The following is a 24,308-nucleotide window of genomic DNA, read 5'->3' as shown; positions in this document are numbered from 1 at the left end:
CTACTGTAAAGCATGGTGGTGGAAACATCATGCTTTGGGGCTGTTTCTCTGCAAAGGGGCCAGGACGACTGATCCGGGTACATGAAAGAATGAATGGGGCCATGTATCGTGAGATTTTGAGTGCAAACCTCCTTCCATCAGCAAGGGCATTGAAGATGAAACGTGGCTGGGTCTTTCAACATGACAATGATCCAAAGCACACCGCCAGGGCAACGAAGGAGTGGCTTCGTAAGAAGCATTTCAAGGTCCTGGAGTGGCCTAGCCAGTCTCCAGATCTCAACCCCATAGAAAACCTTTGGAGGGAGTTGAAAGTCCGTGTTGCCAAGCAAAAAGCCAAAAACATCACTGCTCGAAAGGAGATCTGCATGGAGGAATGGGCCAACATACCAACAACAGTGTGTGGCAACCTTGTGAAGACTTACAGAAAACGTTTGACCTCTGTCATTGCCAACAAAGGATATATTACAAAGTATTGAGATGAAATTTTGTTTCTGACCAAATACTTATTTTCCACCATAATATGCAAATAAATTGTTAAAAAAACAGACAATGTGATTTTCTGGATTTTTTTTCTCAGTTTGTCTCCCATAGTTGAGGTCTACCTATGATGTAAATTACAGACGCCTCTGATCTTTTTAAGTGGTGGAACTTGCACTATTGCTAACTGACTAAATACTTTTTTGCCCCACTGTATATATAAATAGTTAGTGGAGTGAAATCATGCTTTCAGGAAAAGAAAGGAGAGAGCACAAAGCTTGCATGGCTCTGTTAATTTCCATGGAAAATCTCAATATTACAGAGCAAACTTGAACATTTTTTAAAGCTCCAATGGGAACTACCTCTCCTTTCCTGAAAAGGAGTGACTGGGCTCCAGGTTTGAGATAGATGTGGGCTCTGTCATAATGTCATACATATCCCAGGTTTGAATACACCTTTAGGCTGCTTTCACATCTCCAGAAAAAAAAACGGTACCGGAAATGACAGTGTCCGTGTGTGCAATACTTGCGGCACACATGTGGCAACTGTGTGCCGCATCAGTACCAAACGGACGGGCGCCAGGGAAAAAGCGCTACAGTAAGCGCTGTTCCCCAAAGCCGGGTGCTGAAGATGCGCTCATCATCAGAATGATGAGAGTTGTATTCAAGTGATAACAATGACAGCAGGCGGCAGCTGATTGAACTATTACTCCGATCAGCCTACACCTGCTGCCGCTAATAACAGTGACAGCAGGAGCAGTTGATGAGTATTCCTCACCTGCTGCCTGCGCTGTAAATAAATAAATGAAAAAACCCAGAGTGGGTTCACATCTATTTTCTATATCCAGCCCAACAAAACTGACAGCTGGGTGCTGCAACCCTCATCTGTCAGCTTCAGCAAGGCTAGTTATCAAGAACAGAGGGGTCACCACACTTTTTCTTTTGTTATTTAAATAAATAATTTAAAAAAACACAGTGGGATCCCTTCCATTTTTGACAACCAGCCTTGCTAAAGCTGACAGCTGGGGGGCTGGTATTTTCAGTCAGGTAAGGGGCCATTTATATTGTCCACCCAGCCTAAAAATAGCAGCCCGCAGCTACCAAGAAAAGGCACATCTATTAGATGCGCCAATTCTGGCGCTTTGCCCGGCTCCACCCACTTGCCCTGTAGTGGCGGCAAGTGGGGTTCACATTTGTCACCTTTGTATTGTCAGGTTACATCAAGCCCACGTCTCAGTAATGGAGAGGTGATTATAAGACATCTCTCCATTATCAATTCTATAGTTGTATGGTAAATAAAGACAGTCAGAATAGTTTTTTTATTAGAAATAAAACAAAACACACTTAAATCACCTTACCCAAGTCCAGCACAGAGCCTACGGCCACTGCTTTCACTTTCTGTTATTGTCTGCAGTATTGATGTCATGCCGACTGCCCTGCAACCAATAACTTTGCCCAAGCTAACGGCCACTCAAAGCCGCTGAGCTCACTGAATTGCTGCTGCTGCACTGTCAAAGTGACATCACTGCTGCAGACCATAAGCACTGGGAGCAACGGTGGAGATTAAGCGCTGGAATCAAGCAGGCTCAACAAAATTCTAATTTATTTTTAATAACAAAAGTTTTCCAAAATTAAAAAAAAAGAAAACTTTTAAGGAACTACACAGTTAGCACATAAAGGGAGGGGGAGTAGTTAAAGTTTAAAGGGAAAGGCACGGACCAGAACTCACAAACCAGGCCTTCTGTCCAGGGCAGTAAAACCAAGAGCCCTAAATGAGGGGCTCATTTTTTTATTTCTTTAAACTGTAAATTTTTAGTAAGATTTTTCACATTTTAGCAAATGAAATGAAACCCAGACAAACATTTACATCCAGAGGCACAGCAAATAAAGGAAATTACAAAGACGGGGCAATGCATGAGGGGCACATTTTTAACATTGTCATGAGTCCTCTTTTTCTATATACACAATTGAAAAGAGAAATCGAAAAAAGAGAAAGCGTGCAGTTTTATCACACCTGGTGTCACAGAAAGTATAGGGTTAATGCAATTTTTTTTTTTACCCTTTATTGGAGACAAAGAGTTGGAGCCTCTGGTTCTTTCTGTGTGGAGCTGCAGGGCTGCCAAAAGTTCTGATTTGCTTCCCATGGTAATGTCAACGTTATGTAAATAGCGCAGGTAAAGCGCGGCTTTGCATGACATGTAAATAGAGAATTTGTTTTACAGAACAGGGGATGATTTTCTAGTTTCCTTTTCATTTAACAAAAGTCTCTGATGATTCCTGGTCAGAGGTCAAGTCCCCAGTTAGCTGACAGGAGCTGGAGTGAGACATTTAAACCTTTCTCAACATACCGGAAGGGTTCAGGTTCTGTGTGCGATGTGTCTGCTGGTTTATACAACTCATGCGGCTAATATTTTCATAAAGCAAATAAAAGATTAAGGAGACTGACCGCACAGTCAGAGAAGTGACATCACATATAACGTTACGATGAGGGACTTACCTTAACTGCTCGCTTCGGGGTCTCGGCCAAGATTGGAGGAAGTATTCCTTTATAGAAGCCGAATAACCTGTAAAATTACAAGTAGCCATCTTACACATGATCCGGCCATCAGATTAGGTTTTCCACTACACAATATATTTAATTGCATTTCTAACACAAATACAGTAAAAAGTCCCATGACAAATTTTCAGCTACTCCCCACATCATCTTCTTTCAACCCCTTAAACCCCAAGGGTGGTTTGCACGTTAATGACCGGCCCAATTTTTACAATTCTGACCACTGTCCCTTTATGAGGTTATAACTCTGGAACGCTTCAACGGATCCTGATGATTCTGACATTGTTTTCTTGTGACATATTGTAATTCATGATAGTGGCAAAATTTCTTCGATAAGACCTGCGTTTATTTGTGAAAAAAAACAAACGGAAATTTGGCAAAAATTTTGAAAGTTTCGCAATTTTCCAACTTTGAATTTGTATGCCCTTAAATCACAGAGATATGGCAAACAAAATACTTAAAGGGAACCTGTCACCTGAATTTGGCGGGACAGGTTTGTGGTCATATGGGCGGGGTTTTCGGGTGTTTGATTCACCCTTTCCTTACCTGCTGGCTGCAATATTGGGTTGAAGTTAATGCTGTGTCCTCCGAAATACACGCCTGCGCAAGGCAATCTCTCATTTTTACAACACCATTTTTTTGTAGGTACCACATCCCATTTGAAGTAATTTTGAGTGGTCTATATGATAGAAAATACCCAAGTGTGACACCATTCTAAAAACTGCACCCCTCAAGGTGCTCAAAACCACATTCAAGAAATTTATTAACCCTTCAGGTGTTTCACAGGAATTTTTGGAATGTTTAAATAAAAATGAACATTTAACTTTTTTTCACACAAAATTTACTTCAGCGCCAACTTGTTTTATTTTACCAAGGGTAACAGGAGAAAATGGACCCCAAAAGTTGTACAATTTGTCCTGAGTACGCAGATACCCTATATGTGGGGGTAAACCACTGTTTGGGCGCATGGCAGAGCTCGGAAGGGAAAGAGCGCTATTTGACTTTTCAATGCGAAATTGACAGGAATTGAGATGGGACACCATATTGCATTTGGATAGCCACTGATGTGCCTTAACATTGAAACCCCCCATGAGTGACACCATTTTGGAAAGTAGACCCCCTAAGGAACTTCTCTAGATGTGTTGTGAGAGCTTTGAACCCTCAAGGGGTTCACTACAGTTTATAACGCAGAGCCGTGAAAATAAAAATTATTTTTTTCCCACAAAAATTATTTTTTTAGCCCCCAGTTTTGTATTTTCCCAAGGGTAACAGGAGAAATTTGACCCCAAAAGTTATATATTAAGAAAAAAGGAGCGCACTCAGCTATCTTAGGTTGGTGCTGGCTGTACTTGGGAAAAACCCAACAACAAGTCCAATATAGAAAAATCAGCCGCACTCTTATGGTATATCTTTGCAAAAATGTGATGTATTTATTCACATGTGTTGAGACAAAATTTTCATATATATACACACACAGCAGGGAGTATAAACGAAGTAGTAACGTTTCGACCCTGCCTCGGGTCTTTCTCAAACTGCGTTTTCTAGATAGTGTGAAAAATAAGAAGTGTGGTCCCTTTAAGGGCTCCTATTGTTGTGGTGTCAGGTCTTCCTGCTTCTGTGGGCGTGTGTCACACGCCCACAGAAGCAGGAAGACCTGACACCACAACAATAGGAGCCCTTAAAGGGACCACACTTCTTATTTTTCACACTATCTAGAAAACGCAGTTTGAGAAAGACCCGAGGCAGGGTCGAAACGTTACTACTTCGTTTATACTCCCTGCTGTGTGTGTATATATATGAAAATTTTGTCTCAACACATGTGAATAAATACATCACATTTTTGCAAAGATATACCATAAGAGTGCGGCTGATTTTTCTATATTGACCCCAAAAGTTGTTGTCCAATTTGTCCCGAGTTCGCTGATACCCCATATGTGGGGGGGAATGTTATGATGCGGTGGTTTAGGAGCAACATGGAACGAGCTCTGAAGGAAGTGGTATCTTTACTGACCGCAGTCCCTAAGCTCAACACAACACTAGAAGTAGCCGTGGGATGCTCCTAACTCTCCCTATGCACCTCGACACAGCCTAAGAGCTAACTACCCCTAAAGATAGAAGCAGGAAAACTATCTTGCCTCAGAGAAAATCTCCAAAGGATAGATTAGCCCCCCACAAATAATGACTGTGAGTGGAGAGGGAAAAGACATACACAGAATGAAACCAGGATGAGCACAGGAGGCCAGTCTAGCTAAATAGATAGGACAGGATGGAATACTGTGCGGTCAGTATAAAACACTACAAAAATCCATGCAGAGTTTACAAAAAATCTCCACACCTGACTAAAGGTGTGGAGGGTAACTCTGCTTCCCAGAGCTTCCAGCAAGACAGAATTAATTCATACTGATAAGCTGGACAAACATAGAAAGCACAGAACGGATAAGTCCACAATCTGTGAACAGAAAAAAGCAAGCAAGAACTTAGCTTTGCTGAGCTGGTCAGGATAACAGGGAAATCCAAAGAGATGTGAATCCAACCAGAAACCATTTGCAAGTGGCACTGGCTGAAGGAAAGAGCCAGACATAAATAGCAGAGCAGAAAAGACAATCAGTGGAAGCAGCTGCTGACAGCTAAATCCAAGGAGCAGCCATACCACTTGAAACCACAAGAGGGAGCCCAAGAGCAGAACTCACAAAACTGCCACTTACAACCACTGGAGGGAGCCCAAGAGCGGAATTCACAACAGGGGAACCACCGTTTGGGCGCATGGCAGAGCTTGGAAGGGAAGCATCGCTTTATTCTGAAGACTATAACTTTTTTATTTTTTCGCTGATGATGCTGTATGGCAGCTCGTTTTTTGCGGGATAAGATGACGTTTTCAGCGGTACCATGGTTATTTATGTTTGATCGCAGTGTGCCAGGGGTTAATGTGCCGGGGGTGGTCCGTGACCGCTCCTGGCACATAGTGCCGGATGTCAGCTGCGATAGTCAGCTAACACCCAGCTGCGATCGGCCGCGCTCCCCCGTGAGCGCGGCTGATCGCACTATTCCATCCTTGGGAAGTAGGGCCCACCCCACATGGACGGAATTGTACATCCAATGGTAGAAAGGGGTTAAATCACACAAAGTAGTTAATAAATAACATTTCCCACATGTCTGCTTTACATCAGCTCAATTTTGGAAACATAATTTTTTTGTTATGAAGCTATAAGAGTTAAAAGTTGACCAGTGATTTCTTATTTTTCTAAAAAAATTTACAAAACCATTTTTTTTAGGGACCACCTTACATTTGAAGTGCATTTCAGTGGTCAATATGATAGAAAATACCCCAAAATGACACAATTCTAAAAACTGTACCCCTCAAGGTGCTCAAAACCACATTCAAAAAGTTCATTAACCTTTCAGGAGCTTCATGAGAATTAAAGCAATATGGAAGGAAAATTTTTTAGTTTAGCCACAAACACTTTTTTTTATTTTTGCAAGGGTATCAGGAGAAAATGGTCCACAAAATGTGCTGTGTAATTTCTTCTGAGAACACCAATACCCCATATGTGGGGGAAATCCACTGTTTGGGTGCATGGCAGGGCTCAGGAGGGAGCACAGTTTGACTTTCTGATTGCAAAAATTGACTGGAATCGATGGCTAAAGGTACCTTCACACTAAACGATATCGCTAGCGATCCGTGACGTTGCAGCGTCCTCGCTAGCGATATCGTTCAGTGTGACACAAAGCAGCGATCAGAATCCTGCTGTGATGTCGTTGGTCGGGTCTAGAAGGCCAGAACTTTATTTGGTCGCTGGCTCTCCCGCTGACATCGCTGAATCGGCGTGTGTGACACCGATTCAGCGATGTCTTCGCTGGTAACCAGGGTAAACATCGGGTTACTAAGCGCAGGGCCACGCTTAGTAACCCGATGTTTACCCTGGTTACCATCATGGTGACGTCACCGCTCTGCTTTCCGGCCGCTGTGCTCACAGCCAGTACAGAGAAGCAGAGCGCCGAGGACCGACAGCTGAAGGTAAGTATGAAGTGTTTGTTTTTTTAACTTTTAGGATGGTAACCAGGGTAAACATCGGGTTACTAAGCGCGGCCCTGCGCTTAGTAACCCGATGTTTACCCTGGTTACCGGCATCGTTGGTCGCTGGAGAGCTGTCTGTGTGACAGCTCTCCAGGGACCAAACAGCGACGCTGCAGCGATCCGGATCGTTGTCGGTATTGCTGCAGCGTCGCTTAGTGTGACGGTACCTTTACACCATGTCGCATTTGGAGACCCCCCTTGAAGTGCCTAAACAGTGGAAACCCCCCAATTCTAACTCCAACCCTAACACAGCCCTAAAACCAACCCGAATTCCAACACATCCCTAACCCCAATCCTAATCACAATCCCAACCCTAACCCCAACACAATCCTAACCCCTAACACAACCTTAACCACAGCTCTAATCCCAACTCTAACTGCCACCCAACCTTAACGCCAACACAACCATAGCCCTAACATACCCATAACACCAATCCTAACAGTAACTGCAAAGAATGTAAAAAAAATGTTTTTTCTACATAACTAAAGGGAGGAGAAAGGGGGGTGATTTACTATTTTTTTTAATCACTGTGATAGGGTCTATCACAGAGATCAAAATGAACCAATAGGAATGGATCTCCTATTATTGGCGGGTACCAGTCGGCAGATCTCGGCAGGTGAACTGTGCGTGCGCCCGCCATTTTCTTCCGGGAAGATGACGTGGAGAGCCAGGGGATGTAGCAAAAGGATTCGGGGATGGTGTAGGTACCGGGGGAGCTCGGGGGACCCCATTTCTCTCTCCTATGGTATGCAAGATCCTATCAGAAAGAGAAATGAATGGAAACCGGACCTTTTTTTGTTTGCGATAGCCGTTATTCACTGAATATCAGCGATCAAGTGACAGGGGACGGTCACCCGAATCATGTTCTCTGGGGTCTCAGCTACCCCTTTTAGCTGAGAACCCGGAGATTTTCAGATGCTGGGGGGCGCTATACACTTATTTCTCAGCGCTGTTAAAAAGTGGCACTGAGGAGTAAGGCCCCTTAACTGCTGCCGTTAAAAGGCGTATTGGCGGTCGTTAAGAGGAACCGGTCATGAGAAAAATGCTGCCCAAATCACAACGACATGAAATACAGACAAGCTTCCAGCTTTAAGTGAAAACATAGTTCAGCTTGATTGGCAGGCAATTAGGGAAAACGCTGCACATTAAGGGTGTTGTCTATGGCTAATATATTGATGAACTATCAGTGGGATAGAGGTGTGAGAATCCCACACCCAACACCCCCCAGCAATCCGTTATTAGCAGGTTCCCTGATGTTGGAACAGGAGCACCACAACTCTGTACACTATCGAGTGGCCATTTTCTGGTACCGCAACTCAGTTCCTATTTACTCTGGTGAGGAGGCTGCCGGAAAAATGAAAAATCACTTAGACTTCAATCTTTGATAATGTCTTGCCTCTGAGTCCCAGCCATAAGAAGGCTGGAAGTGTAAATTGATGGATGGATGTGGTGTGTCATACAGGAGCATTGCTGTGTGTATTAAGCCAAGATTTTCCATCTCTTGGAAAACAATACATAACTCTAAAATAGGGGATTGGAAGAGGAGCAAAAGACCCGAGACAACAGAAAATTAAAGCCGAGAGAAAAAAGTATGCTAGATTACCAGTCATAGACTATGTCTTAAAAAAACCCCTTTATAACTCTACAAGGCTGCAGAATGTTACTGGCAGGAACAAACAGCTCTTTTGTCCGTCCCATTTATCACAGCGCCTGACATTGAAACATTGAAGCATCCTGTGTGCTACCTGGGAAAAAAAAACCGCCAGCCACACCTTCCTGGCCACACTTCTATTCTGGCCTGACAACCAAATATATGATTTTCATTATTTTCCCTAAAAGCGTACTCTTCTCCTCATATAATGTAGGTGAATGCGCAAGATACGGGGCTGCAAGAATAAAGCATCGGTAACCTGAACTAACACAAACAGCAGCCGTAAAATGGTAGAGGCCCATTAGAGATGGGATCTGAGAAAAGACGGGCATCAGAGCATTACTGAACAAACAGCACACCTGAGAAGAGGGCCTTTTCTCCCTTTCAGATGCCCCAACCCCCTCATTTATCTGTCATCAGGGTCGGACAGCAAGGAAATAAATGAACTCTTACCACACAGCTGAGCTAAGAACCCACACCAACTCTGCATTATCTACTAGATTGCTCTCAGCAACACTGAAGAATATATACAGTAATTGCTCCAAGTGTTGGCACCCGTGAGATTGTTCCAGAAAATGAAGCATTTCCCCCAGAAAATTATTGCAATTACACATGTTTTATTATATACATGCTTATTTAATTTGTGTGTACTGGAACAACACACAAAAAAAGAAAAAGACAAATTGGACATCATTTCACACTAAACCCAAAAAATATGCAGGACAAAATTGTTGGCACCTGTGATGCTGGTCACTTCTCACGGCCATTGCGTGAGTCAGAATAGTCAAGGAGTCCAAGGTCAGAAGCCAGGAGGGTACATCATAAACAGAAGGAAGAGACAAAAGTGTGGTCAGGTAATGTTCCAAGGTCAGAATACCAGGAGGATAACGGGCCAGAGAAATGGGTTAAACAGACAGATGGTCAGAACGAAGTACAAGGTCAGGCAACAAAAGATCAAGTATACAGAACGCTAGGAACAGGAAGCGCAAACCTCACTAGCTGAATGTACATCTGACATAGGTCTGGGAGAAACAGCTCAGTTAAGTAGCATGGCAATCACCTGGGATAATGATCGCTTGGAGACAGCCGATGTCTCCCAGTCCCAGTTAGGATGGTTGAGCTGTCAAAGTACTGAAAACTTCAGAACGCCCCTGTACCAGATTGGTCAGTTACTGCATCCCAGATACACTGAGGGGTGGAACCGTGACAGCACCTTTCCAAAAATGTGGGTAAACAACTTTGTATCTAGCATGTGATGCTCATTCAAACTCACCTATGGCAAGTAACAGGTGTGGGTAACATGAAAATCACAACTGAGACCAAATAAAAAGGGGAGACGTTGCATGTCAGATCTTTTGGAACTCCTAAAGTGAACCCACAGAACCACGACAATGAACCTCCCAAGGGTGAGCTGGCAAGGTGAACCACCCCCAATACAGGGAGTGTTAGGGGCCCAAGGGAGACTATTGCCGCAGAAGCTGATACCCTGGGACAGGAAGTAGGAGCGGAAAAGACGCAGAACTGGCTATAACGGAGACACAGGACAGACTGGCAATGACTGAGACTAAGAATAGGCTGGATATGGCGGACGCCCAGGACAGACTGGATATGACGGAAACACTGGACAGACAGGGTATGACGGATGTACAGGACAGAGCAAGGTATGGCGAATGCACAGGACAGAGCAAGGTATGGCGAATGCACAGAACAGAGCAAGGTATGGCGAACGCACAGGACAGAGCAAGGTATGGCGAATGCACAGGACATAGCAGGGTACAGAGGGACCTGGGTCAAATGAGGACAAATGACAATCAGGCATGGAGCAGAGGAAGGAGTTACCTTAAATAGGAGAGATGCAGAGGGACTTCTGGGTCAGGGTCCTCCAGGGTCAAAGAGAGGAGAAGCGGCGCGCCAGCATATCAAAGAGGAAGTGTGCATGCGCAGAAGGAGATGGAGTGCGCACGCGCACCCGACGGACACCAGGAAGTTGCGGAGAATCAGGAGAAGGAAGAACGTGCGCCTGCAGGAGGAGCGTGCCGGAGAGGGTAAGTATGTCAGCGAGCGGGAGGCGGAGCGGCAGGCGAGGCGGCGCTGAGCGGCACCGTGACATTGCCACACAAAGCATGGGGAACAGAACAGTCTGAGGACTTGAGATCCAAAATTGATGAAAAATATCTCAAGATTACAAGTCCATCTCTAGAGATCTTGGTGTTCCTTTGTGCATGGTGCGCAACATAATCTAGAAGTTTACAACTCATGGCCCCAATCGAGTTCCAAAGAAATTCAAGTTGTCTTGCTCAGGGTTCGTCAGTCAGCGCAAACTATCCATTGACATTTGAATGAAATTAAATGCTTTGTCGGAGATCCATTAGAACCCCAATGCTGACAGAAAGACATAAAATACGCCAGTTTTGCGCACCCCTGAATAGAAGGACACCGCTGAACAGAGGCCAAATGGTGTCCAGAGTAATTCTGCTGCCTCATTATAGTGAATGGATCCCTTGAGGGTTTCATCTGAACCACGTTATTCGGAGATTTAGATGGAAAGTCCGATATAAGTGCTCAGCGTAGAGCTCTGGATAAATGTGATTGTGATCCCAAATGTTATGTAAAAAAAAAGCCCCTACTCAGGACCATCATTTGTTAATGGAAATATAAGGGACTTCAACGTTACTAGTAGCATAAAGGCTCTGGAAAAGCATTATGGCTCCTTGCCCCCCAAAAGAAATGCAGGAAATTCTGAACTCCCAAATTCAAATGTCTCCCTCTCTTCTGAGCCCCAAAGTGTGCCTAAACCACAATTAGCTCCCATATGTCTGGCATTTCTGTATTGATGAGAGCCCACCTAATTTACGGGTGCATGTTTCAGAAGCACGAGCTGGGCATAACATACTTGTCACTACAACGTATGTTGCACTACAATGGCAGATTTGCAATTTTTACTCAGTAACATCCACTGCTGCTTGTTTCTGGAAAGTACCCATGGAGTAAAAATCATCACTACACGTCAGCCACTAGTGATGAGCGAGTGTACTCGTTGCTTGTGTTTTACAGAGCACGCTCGGGTGTCCTCAGAGTATTTATGACTGCTCAGAGATTTAGTTTTGATCCCGGCAGCTGAATGATTTACAGCTACTAGACAGCTTGATTACATGTGGGGATTTCCTAGCAACCAGACAACCCCCACATGTACTCAGCCTGGCTAATACCTGTAAATCATTCAGCTGCGGCAATGAAAACTAAATCTCCGAGCAGTCATAAATACTCGGAGGTCACCCGAGCGTGCTCGGGAAAACCCGAGCAATGAGTACACTCGCTCATCACTAACAGCCACACATGGGATATTTTCACATTCAGCAGAAATTGTGTGACAACTTTTGGTGCCATTTTTACCCATTTCCCCTTATGAAAACATAAAATCTGAGGCTAAAACAACATTTTTGTGGTAAAAATGTAAATATTTTTTCTTCACTGACCAATGGCATAAAATTCTGTGACACACCTGTGGTATCAATATGATCACTGCACCCTTAGATGAATTAATTGAGAGATATAGTTTGTAAAATGGGGTCACTTATAGAGGGTTTGCTGTTCTGATAGCACACGAGCCCTCCCATGGCACTAGCAAAACCATAATACTGCGATTGTATATTGTCTGAGACTTGTCATTGCAAGCCTATGGGTGCCAGAAAAACTAGAACGCCACACAGACCATCCGTCTAGCTTGCGACAAATACGCACACATTTTCCTCATTTCAGCCATTGAGCACTTTAATTCAATTGGCAAAATCAGTGAAAAATTTAAAACCATACGCATGTCATACAGATACTATACAGATACATGGGTGGGAGAAAATCGCATTGCAAACGCATTACACAAAGACGAGCATACGGAGAACACTCGTGGGACTCTCGGCAGGCACACTCGGACCGATTTTCCATACGTTTAGTGCGACGACGGCCTAACAGTAAAATCTGCACTAAATTATGGCAGTCTTATACTTCTGAATTTTGCACTATGCCTCAATAGTAGTTTCAGATTACATGTAGGGTATTGTCATACTCAGAAGAAATTGCACAACAAACTGAGAAGTCAATTTTTTCCTAGTAGCTCTTATAAAAATAAAATTTGGGAGCTTAGACAACATTTTAGCAGTAAAAATGTAAATATAATTTCTTCACTGCTCAATGGTATAAATTTCTGTGAAGCACATGTAGTGTCAACAAACTCACTACACGCCTAGATGAATTCATTGTTTGTACAATCAAGACACTTATGGGGCACCTTAAGGTACCGTCACACTAAACGATATCGCTAGCGATCCGTGACGTTGCAGCATCCTGGCTAGCGATATCGTTCAGTTTGACACACAGCAGCGATCAGAATCCTGCTGTGATGTCGTTGGTCGCTGCAGAAAGTCCAGCACTTTATTTCGTCGCTGGACTTCCTGCTGACATCTCTGAATCGGCGTGTGTGACACCGATTCAGCGATGTCTTCGCTGGTAACCAGGATAAACATCGGGTTACTAAGCGCAGGGCCGCGCTTAGTAACCCGATGTTTACCCTGGTTACCATCCTAAAAGTAAAAAAAAGAAACGCTTCATACTTACCTTCCGCTGTCTGTCCCCAGCGCTGTGCTTTCCTGTACTCACTGTGAGCAAAGCGGCCGGAAAGCAGAGCGGTGACGTCACCACTCTGCTTTCCGGCCGCTGTGCTCACAGCCAGTACAGAGAAGCACAGCGCCGGGGACAGACAGCGGAAGGTAAGTATGAAGCGTTTGTTTTTTTTACTTTTAGGATGGTAACCAGGGTAAACATCGGGTTACTAAGCATGGCCCTGCACTTAGGCTACGTTCACACTAGCGTTATGCTAGTGTGCGTCGGGTTAGCGTCGGGTGACGCAGCGGCGACGCACGCGTCATGCGCCCCTATATTTAACATGGGGGACGCATGCGTTTTTGTTTGTTGCGTTGTGCGACGCATGCGTCTTTTTTGCCGCAAGCGTCGGACCAAGAAAACGCAACAAGTTGCATTTTTCTTGCGTCCGATTTTCAGCAAAAAACGACGCATGCATCGCAAAACGCAGCGTTTTTGTGTGCGTTTTGCCGCGTTTTTGCGTACGTTGTGCGTTGCGTCGCCGACGCAGCGGCGCACAACGCTAGTGTGAACGTAGCCTTAGTAACCCGATGTTTACCCTGGTTACCGGCATCGTTGGTGGCTGGAGAGCGGTCTGTGTGACAGCTCTCCAGCGACCAAACAGCGACGCTGCAGCGATCCGGATCGTTGTCGGTATCGCTGCAGCATCGCTTAGTGTGACGGTACCTTAAGGGACTCTGCCAATGAGTCCTCAAACAATTCCAGCAAAATCTGAACTCAAATATGCTGCTTCTTCCTTCCTGAGCTTTGCACTGGGCCTCAAAAGTAGTTTTCGACCACATATGAGGTATCGGTGTGCACAGGAGAAATTGTATAACAAATTGGAAGGTGCAATTTCTCCTGTTACTCTTGTGAAAATAAAAAAATTGGGGCTAAAAGAATATTTTTGTGGGAAAAAAGTGCTTTTTAAATTTTCACAGCTCAACATTACAAACTTATGTGAAGAACTTGAGGGCTCAAGGTGTTCACCACACATCTAGATACATTCCTTGAGGGGTCTAGTTTCCAAAATGACGTCACCTGTTGGGGGTTTCCACTGTTTAGGCACATCAAGCGCTCTCCAAATGCGACATAGTGTCCGCTAATGATTTCAGTCAATTTTGCTTTAAATATTTACGGTAAATAGTGCGCCTTCCTTTCTGAGCCCTGTTGCACGCGCAAACATACTTAGGAGAAATTGCACAACACATTTTGGAGTCTATGTTCTCTTGCTACTGTGGCACCCCTAGGGGTATTTGCCACAAAAATAGTTACTGACACTAGACACAAATACTAAAATAGCAAAACTGCACTACCACCTCCGGCCAGAAGGGGGAGCTCCAGAGACTCCCCTTAATCCATTCTGGTCTGAGAGAAGAAATGGCAGTTGGGCTAAGGAGCTGATAGTGAGAGGTCATACAGCTGAATTTCTAACAGCCCTATGACGGTTTCCAGACCCAAATCACCGGCCTGAGGAGAAGAGGGATAGAGAAAAAGGACATTGTGAGAACCGGGTAGCATTAATCACTACCCAGAACAGGCGCAAAGACGGATACCGGATCCGTGGCTGTATTCATTATATATAATACAGCAACCGGAAAAAACGTGAGGTGATATCAACTTCACTAGGGCCGGACGCAGCAACAGACACAGAGTTCAGCGGTACTCCTGGAGGGGGTAAGCCGATAAAAGGACTCGGGTTGCCCGTCGAACCAGGACCCGGAGGGGACAGATTGGGCCGGCAGCCAGTTCACATACAGCAGCAGGGCCACACAGAAACTGTGCACAATAAGAGGCGAAGACCCCGGCAGGGTCAAAGTAACTCAGAGTTCCCATACAGACTCCGGTGACAGGACTGGTTGTAAATCCTTTTATGTTAAAGTAAACTGGTTAAACGTTTCAGTGCCTCAGTCTTTCATTTGGACAATAGCCATCTATCCAGGATCGGGATCATCGCCGCTGGGAGAACCTGCCGCTGATCAAGTAAATGCCTGTCCCCTCACGGTACCCCTTACACTGTGCATTGCCTGAGGCCACAGCACCGGGTCAAGCCACCCGTGACATCCCCCTCAAGAGACAGACCCCATTGGTCCGGTGCTGGGTATCCCGGTCTCTTGGGCGTCACACTACCTTTATGAAAGTAAAATAATTGGGTCTTAACCCCTTACCAACCTCCGCCATACTATTACTGTGGAGGTCAGATCCCCTGCTTTGATTGGGCTCTGGCGGTGAGCCCGCATCAACGCCGGGACATGTCACATGTTTTCAACAGCTAACATGTGCCCGCAATAGCGGCGGGTGGAATCGCGATTCACCCGCTGCTATTAACTAGTTAAATGCCATTGTCAAATGCTGACAGTGGCATTTAACTACCGCTTCCTGCCATCGGGCCGTAAAGGACCGCATCGCCGACCCACGTCACATGATCGGGGGTCAGCGATGCGTCGGCATGACAACCAAAGGTCTCCTTGAGACCTCTATGGTTGTTGATGCCGGATTGCTGTGAGCGCCACCCTGTGATCGGCGCTCATAGCAATGCAGTAAATCTACTACATAGGGGCGATCTGACGATCGCTGCTATGTAGCAGAGCCGATCGAGTTGTGCCAGCTTCTAGCCTCCCATGGAGGCTAATGAAGCATGGCAAAAGTAAAAAAAAATGCTTTAAAAATATGAAAAACATAAAAAAATATAAAAAGTTTAAATTACCAGCCTTTCGCCCCATTCAAAATAAAACAATTAAAAATAAAAATCAAACCTACACATATTTGGTATCGTCGCATTCAGAATCACCCGATTTATCAATAAAAAAAAGGAATAAACTGATCGCTAAACGGCATAGCGAGAAAAAAATCGAAACACCAGAATTACGTTTTCTTGGTCACCACGACATTGCATTAAAATGTAATAACGGGAGATCAAAAGAACGTATCCGCACTAAAATGGTTTAATTAAAAACGTCAGCCCGGCACGCAAAAAAAAAAAACCTCACCTGACCCCAGATCACAAAAAAATGGAGACGCTACGGGTATTGGAAAATTGCGTAATTTCTTTTTATTTAGCAAAGTTTGGATTTTTTTTTTTACCATTTAGATAAAACATAACCTAGACATGTTTGATGTCTATGAACTCGTAATGACCTGGAAAATCAAAATGGCAGTTCAGTTTTAGCATTTAGTGAACCTAGCAAAAAAGCCAAACAAAAAACAAGTGTGGGATTGCACTTTTTTGCAATTTCATCGCACTTGGAATTTTTTTCCCCGGTTTCTGGTACACGACATAGTAAAACCAATGATGTCGTTGAAAAGTGCAACTTGTCCCGCAAAAAACATGCCCTCACATGGCCATACTGATGGAAAAATAAAAAAGTTATGGCTCTGGAAGGAGGGGAGTGAAAAACAAAAGCGCAAAACCGAAAAAGGGCAAGGTCTTGAAGGAGTTAAAAAACATTTTTTGTGGGGAAAAAATGTTATTTTTTATTTTCAAGGCTCAATGTTATAAATTTTTGTGGAAAAATGTGATTTATTTTTTTTCATTGCTGAATGTTATAAACATTTGTGAAGCACCTGGGGATTCATGGTGCTAACCACACATCTACATAAGTTCCTTCAGGGGTCTAATTTCCAAAATGGTGTCACCTGTAGGGGGTTTCCACTGTTAAGGCACTTAGGAGAAATTGGACAACAAATTGTGGGGTCCATTTTCCTTCCACATTCCATTAATTCATGTTAAGCACCTGAAGGGTTATTAAACTTCTTGAATTTGCTATGGAGGGGTACAGTTTTTAGAACGGTGTCACTTTTGTTTTTTTTCTGTCATGATGTTGTGCCTAAACAAAATGGGTTTGTAACTTTTGTTGGAAAAATGAGAAATCGCTGGTCAACTTTTAACCTTTCTAACTTCCTGACAACAAAAAAAAATTATGTTTAAAAAATTGTGCTGATGTAAAGTAAAAAAGTGGGAAATGTTATTTATGAACTATTTTGTATGATATAATTCTCTGGTTTAAGGGGATAAAAATTAAAAGTTTTCCAAATTTCAGTTTCAGATTATTTTACAAATAAATGCACACATCGACACAAATTTGACCTCTATTATGAAGTACAATATATCACAAGAAAACATTCTCAGAATCAGTGGGATCCATTGACGAGTTCCAGAGTTATTACCACATAAAGTGACACTGGTCAGAATTGTAAAATTTGGCCTGACCGTGAAGGCAAAGGCGTGATCGTGAAGGCTTGTGGGAGTGAAGGGGTTAAACTGCGGATTGCTTATGTAAATAAACCATAATATTTTGCATCTTTCTATAGTGCCAAGTTCTCCAATGCCATTACAGGGGTTGGGACCCTACTTGAGCACAAGTCTATAATAGGAGTGCAATGTTTCTGCTAAACCACAGTAACCTGTAGCCGGCCCTGCCTTTATGCATTCGCAAATTGTACCTATTCAGGGTAGTTGAAGTCCCCCATAAAAATGAATTCTCCTTGAGTCGCAGCTTCATCTATTTGCTTTACGAGGATATTCTCCATTGCTTCCATTATTTTTGGAGATTTACAACAAACCCCTATCAGTAATTTATTTTTTCCCCCTCCCCTTATCTCCACCCACAGGGATTCTACATGTTCATTAAATTCACCTATATTATCACGCAGGATGGGTTTTAAGGACGATTTTACATACAGACACACCCCTCCCCCTCGCTTATCTGTACGGTCATTTCTGAACAGGCTATAGCCCTGCAAGTTTACAGCCCAGTCATGGCTCTCATCCAGCCACGTTTCAGATATCCCCACCATGTCATAATTATGCTCCAACAACATTAGTTCTAATTCGTCCATTTTGTTGGCGAGGCTTCTGGCATTAGTATATATGCACTTGATGTTCCTCTCTGTACCTCTATTTCTTAAATTATTGACTGTTCTAACCCCACCCCCCATGCCACCGCCACCCCCAACTTCCTTATTTGTGCCCAGGTCTCTGTCTGTACTATATTCCCCTCATATAAATTAAATACCGTCCCCCCCAATTCCTAGTTTAAACACTCCTCCAACCTTCTAGCCATTTTCTCCCCCAGCACAGCTGCACCTTCCCCATTGAGATGCAGCCCGTCCCTAGCGTAGAGCCTGTAGCCAACTGAGAAGTCGGCCCAGTTCTGCAGGAACCCAAACCCCTCCTTTCTACACTAATCCTTGAGCCACTTATTAACCTCCCTAATCTCCCATTGCCTCTCTGGTGTGGCACGTGGTACAGGCAGTATTTCGGAAAATACCACTTTGGAGGTCCTTGCTTTCAGCTTGCGGCCTAATTCCCTGAAATCATCTTTAAGGACCTTCCACCTACCTCTAACTTTGTCATTTGTGTCAATGTGCACCATGACCGCTGGGTCCTCACCAGCACCTCCCAGTAATGTCCACCCGATCAGCGATGTGTCGGACTCGAGCGCCAGGTAGGCAGCACACCGTTTGACGATCCCTGTCTTTGTGACAGATTGCCCTATCTGTTCCCCTAATAATTGAGTCGCCCACTACCAGCACCTGTCTGGCCTGCCCTGCTCTCCTATTTCACTCCTTCCTGGAGCAGTCACTCCTCCGGCTTTCAGAGGACATGCCTGGCTGCAGCAGTGCTACCCCTGTATTGGCACCCCCCTCATCTGCCAACTTAGCAAACTTATTGGGGTGTGCCAGATCAGGACTAGCCTCCCTGGCACTCTTCCCTCTACCCCGGTTTCTAAATGTCACCCAGCTTGCTACTTCACCATCCTGCAACTCCATCCTACCATCCCCCCCCCCCATCTATCACATTGAGCATCTGCTCAGTGAGCAGAAGACTCCTCTCCATATTGTCTATGTTAAGTTATAAAATGATACATTATTATTATTATTTATTATTATAGCGCCATTTATTCCATGACGCTTTACATATGAGGAGGGGTATACATAATAAAAACAAGTACAATAATCTTAAACATTAATATAATCATAAAGCACTACCATACATTGAGGCCAAGAGCAAACTCTACCAGCTCTCCCAGAATGACTAAAAAAGATACATTCCGATGGACTCCAACCAGATACCAACAAAAGAAAATAGAGCAGAAATGTCCAGAACATCATAGATTTATATAAAACATTAATTTATTAGAAAAATTGCATACAAAAATATATTTCAAATATAAGTGTTAAATACACAAAAGGGGGATTTTAAACGGAGGAGAACCACAGGTAAGTAGGGCTTAGGGAGAACAGTATAATACAATACATCCCAAGGAAGCAGATCGGTAAATTATAATATAGAGCCGGTCCACTGGCTTACAGCAATCATACAATCTCCTAGTACCCTAATAAGTCACAAACTGGCTCGGACCAAGCATAGATTTAAGGATGTGCTTACCCATTATGTGACAGGGGACTGTCCCCACCTTGCCCCGCAGCCCCTGACGCGCATTTCACGTTTCAGCTTTTTCAAAAGGGCTACGTGGCTGTGCTATATACTACGTGGCTGTGCTATATACTAAGTGGGCTGTTATATACTACGTGGCTGTGCTATATACTACGTGGCAGGCCGCAAACAATCAGCGACAGGCGCGAATTGGCGCGGGATTTGAACCACGCTTCGCTAATTGGTCGCGGCCGGCCGAATCCTGTGTATCCAATGTATTATTCTAAAATCTTCATAAATAAACTACATACATATTCTAGAGTACCCGATGTGTTAGAATCGGGCTACCATCTAGTTGTATTATACTGTTCTCCCTAAGCCCTGCATACCTGTGGTTCTCCTCCGTTTAAAATCCCCCTTTTTTGTATGTAACACTTATATTTGAAATGTATTTTTTGTATGCAATTTTTCTAATAAATTAATGTTTTATATAAATCTATGATGTTCTGGACATTTCTGCTCTATTTTCTTTTGTTGGTAATAATCTTAAACAATACAGGTCACAACTGGTACATCTTTCATACTGTAATATAATTTCTCGGGGTATATGGGGTATCTAGATAGAGGTAGCACCTCTGGTGGAGTGCTTGCGTGTCCTTTTTGGACAGCGCTTCCATCTTTGGTCCTCATTTGATGCTCAACTCTCACCTGTACCTTCAAGTAGCTGCTGGCATGCGGCAGCGGGTACACCCCGGAACACCGCCTCGGCAGGCGGGCCCAACCAGGTGAGGGTAGCTGTTGGGTTTCTTTGAGACCTACAGTAATTTTCAAGGGTTTACCTACCCTTGCATGTGAAGACTGGATATGGCAGACTGTGCGGAAGAAACCAAGATTCAACGGACAGACAAGTGATTTCCAGCACAGCGTTGTGGAGCGCTGAGAGGGCGCAGCGAGGCACATATAGGACACTGCTGGCCATCCACTGCACCCTGACCTATCTCCAGTTGTAAGTAGAGGAGCTGCGGAGACACCATCACGTGTTTCTCAACGCAGGCAGTGAATAGCCAGGCCTTTCCCCGGGAAGGAACAACCAAGGGAAGGGCAGCATCCAATAAAGGAAAACATCCAATAAAGGAAAACCACCTATGCCAAGCATGGTATCCATCCACAGACAGCTGCTTCAGGGTTTTTGCCCCTCATCAGTGTGGAGTAGGAAACTGGCTATCAGGAGCAGTGCCTAGTAGAAAGTCTATAAAGGCACGGATGATTGACCTCGTGGAGACCAAAACATCCAACACCGCGGAGACACCATCACGTGTTTCTCAACGCAGTGATCCAGAACACTGCCCCCAAATATGCAAATGCAAGTAGAGGAGCTGCGGAGACACCATCACGTGTTTCTCAACGCAGGCAGTGAATAGCCAGGCCTTTCCCCGGGAAGGAACAACCAAGGGAAGGGCAGCATCCAATAAAGGAAAACATCCAATAAAGGAAAACCACCTTTTCCTTTATTGGATGTTTTCCTTTATTGGATGCTGCCCTTCCCTTGGTTGTTCCTTCCCGGGGAAAGGCCTGTCTATCTCCAGTTGTCTCGCCTAGTTCTTGCCACTGGGGCTCGACAGGTACGGGCGAGAGAGTGAGGTTGACGACTGCGCAACTCTTCCTCACTTTAATCCAAGTCAAGCGCAAGTCATGACTTCAACCACTGCGTATCTAAAGTCCTGTGGCGATGGGAGAGTGACAAAGCAGCAGGTGTGGAGTCACTGGAAGCTGTAGTCACGAACCGGCACGCAGGCGGCCCAGGCCATATGGTCGCTCTTCACTGGACCGAAGCAGCAGTGGAGTTCGGCAGCCTCCTGGGTGTCTGAGCAGTCCTGTTCAGGATCACTCTGCTCACCTCAATCGAGGACGGGGCTAGAAAAGGTACCTCAAACATAGTCTGCTTCATTTCACCTGGCCAGCCTACTGCAGCTGGCGGGTTACCCATACAGCGGTCAACACACTATAAAGAAAAAGAAAATGATGGTACTCAAACTTGGCACATGGAATGTGAGAACTCTGCTGGATAATACCAAGGCAGACAGACCAGAGAGAAGAACGGCATTGGTTGCTCGGGAGCTAGCTCGTTACAAGGTTGATATAGCAGCTCTCAGCGAAACACGCCTGGCAGACAAGGGTCAATTGACAGAGCATAGTGGTGGATATACATTCTCCTGGAGTGGTCGAGGCAGCACTGAAAAACGAGAAGCAGGCATGGGATTTGCTATCAAAACTCATCTTGCTCGTAAACTTACCTGGTTTCCGGAAGGCATCAACGACCGTCTGATGACATTTCAGCTCCCACTTACAAACAAGAAACACGTGACTCTGATCAGTGCCTATGCTCCCATAATGACTAATCCGGATGACATTAAAGATAAGTTCTACGATGAACTTGACATACTTATTTCAGCGATCCCACAGGCAGACAAGCTCATTATACTTGGAGACTTTAATGCCAGAGTGGGAACAGACCATCAAAACTGGGAAGGGGTAATTTGGAGACACGGCACTGGCAGTAATGGCCTGCTGCTCCTCAAGATGTGTGCCACACATGACCTTGTCATCACCAACACTTTATTCCGCTTATCCACACGCAAGAAGACATCATGGATGCACCCACGCTCGAGGCATTGGCATCTCATTGATTACATCATTGCCAGGAAAAGGGATGAGATGGACTTTAGAGTCATGAGGGCCATGTGCGGTGCAGACTGCTGGACTGACCATAGCCTCATTGTTTCAAGTGCAGGCTCCGCATCCTGCCTGCGAGCAGACCACAAGGGCAGAAAACGACAAAGAGGCTGAATATCTATAAGCTGCAAAATAAAAGAATTGCAAGGGAATGTGCCAATGACCTTGATGGCAGACTGTTAAATATACTACAGGCAGAGGAGATTGGCGTTGAGGAACAGTGGACAATTCTGAGAGATGCTGTTTATAATACTGGAGCATCTCGGATCAGCAGCCAGAAATAATCAAGACTGGTTAATTGAAAATGACGAGGAAATAAAGCCACTCCTAGAAGAGAAACATCAGCGGTATAAGGTGTATCAAAATGACCCCACGTCATTAGCTAAGAAAGGTGCCTTTACCAACATAAAAAGAAAGGTACAAATCAAGCTACGCGAGATGCAGGATATCTGGTTTAGCAAGAAGGCCGACGAAATTCAAGGCTATGCAGATACCCATGACCAGAAACGCTTCTACGATGCGCTCAAAGCTGTATATGGACCCCAGTCATCAAGCTCTTCATCTCTGCTTAACGCAGATGGAACTAAGCTGCTGACAGAAAAGAAACAAATTCTGGAATGGTGGGCTGAGCACTTTAATAATATTCTTAATCGCCCTGCCAATATCAATGATGAGGCTATTGCTCGCCTGCCCCAGGTAAAAATCAACAAGGAGCTTGATGTTCTTCCAGGTGGAGATGAAGTCAGGAAAGCAGTAAAACAACGTTCTTGTGGAAAAGCACCCGGAAATGATGCTATACCTGCTGAGGTATATAAAGCTGGCGGCCCTGTTCCGATGCAAACGGTGACCAAACTATTCCAATATATGTGGACAAAGGAACAGGTTCCACAACAGATGAAAGATGACAGCATAATTCACATATACAAGAGGAAAGGTAATCGCCAATCTTGTGACAACCATCGAGGCATCTCCCTTCTGTCCACTGCAGGCAAGATATTGGCTCGTCTCTTGCTCAACCGCCTTGCTCAATCACCTTGAGCAAGGACTATTACCCAAAAGCCAGTGTGGTTTCCATGCTAAACGTGGAACAGTAGATATTGGTCTTTTCAGCACGTCAACTTCAGGAAAAGTGCCAGGAGCAACACCGTGACCTTTATGTAACTTTTGTTGATTTGACCAAGGCTTTCGACGCAGTCAGTAGAGACGGCCTGTGGAAGATCATGGCAAAATTAGGATGCCCGAGCAAGTTCATCTCAGTCATCCGGCAGTTCTATGATGGCATGATGGTGAAGGTTCCGAACAATGGAGATGTATCTGAGGCTTTCTCAGTAACAAACGGCGTAAAACAAGGCTGTGTGCTTGCTCCAACCTTGTTCAGTATGCTGTTCTCTGCAATGTTAAGTGATGCCTTTAGCAACTGTGAAGATGGAATCCAGGTTAGGTACAGGACGGATGGCAAGCTATTCAACCCAAAACGCCTGAAGGCGGTTACAAAAGTGCATGAGACTGTTATCCGTGAATTATTATTTGCTGATGACTGTGCACTTAACGCTAGCACGGAACAGCAGATGCAGCATGAAATGGATTGTTTTTCGCAAGCTTGCGACAGTTTTGGTCTCGAGATCAACATTAGAAAAACCGAAGTCATGTATCAACCGGTTCCAGGAAAACTGTACAAGGAGCCACGTATCACGGAAAAGGAGCAAAAGCTCAAAACAGTTGATAACTTCACCAACTTAGGCAGCACACTTTCCCGTGAAGTAACCATAGACGCTGAGGTTAACAACAGAATTGCCAAAGCCAGT

At 44.6% G+C, this 24,308-nt stretch overlaps 1 protein-coding gene across 1 annotated transcript in view; it reads right to left on the bottom strand.

The window, feature by feature from the left end:
• The window catches only part of SLC25A21 (solute carrier family 25 member 21), a 592,393-nt gene that overhangs the window by 96,305 nt on the left and 471,780 nt on the right, over positions 1-24,308 (bottom strand). The window contains exon 5 of the mRNA XM_069731960.1: positions 2,974-3,040. Coding sequence (XP_069588061.1) covers positions 2,974-3,040 — 67 coding nt within the window. The remainder of the gene's footprint in view (positions 1-2,973; positions 3,041-24,308) is intronic.

The sequence above is a fragment of the Ranitomeya imitator genome, chromosome 1, assembly GCF_032444005.1.
Source record: "Ranitomeya imitator isolate aRanImi1 chromosome 1, aRanImi1.pri, whole genome shotgun sequence".
In the NCBI taxonomy this organism is placed as follows: domain Eukaryota; kingdom Metazoa; phylum Chordata; class Amphibia; order Anura; family Dendrobatidae; genus Ranitomeya; species Ranitomeya imitator.
Note: the sequence above shows the minus strand (reverse complement) of the source record. Positions and strands in the feature narration are given on the sequence as shown.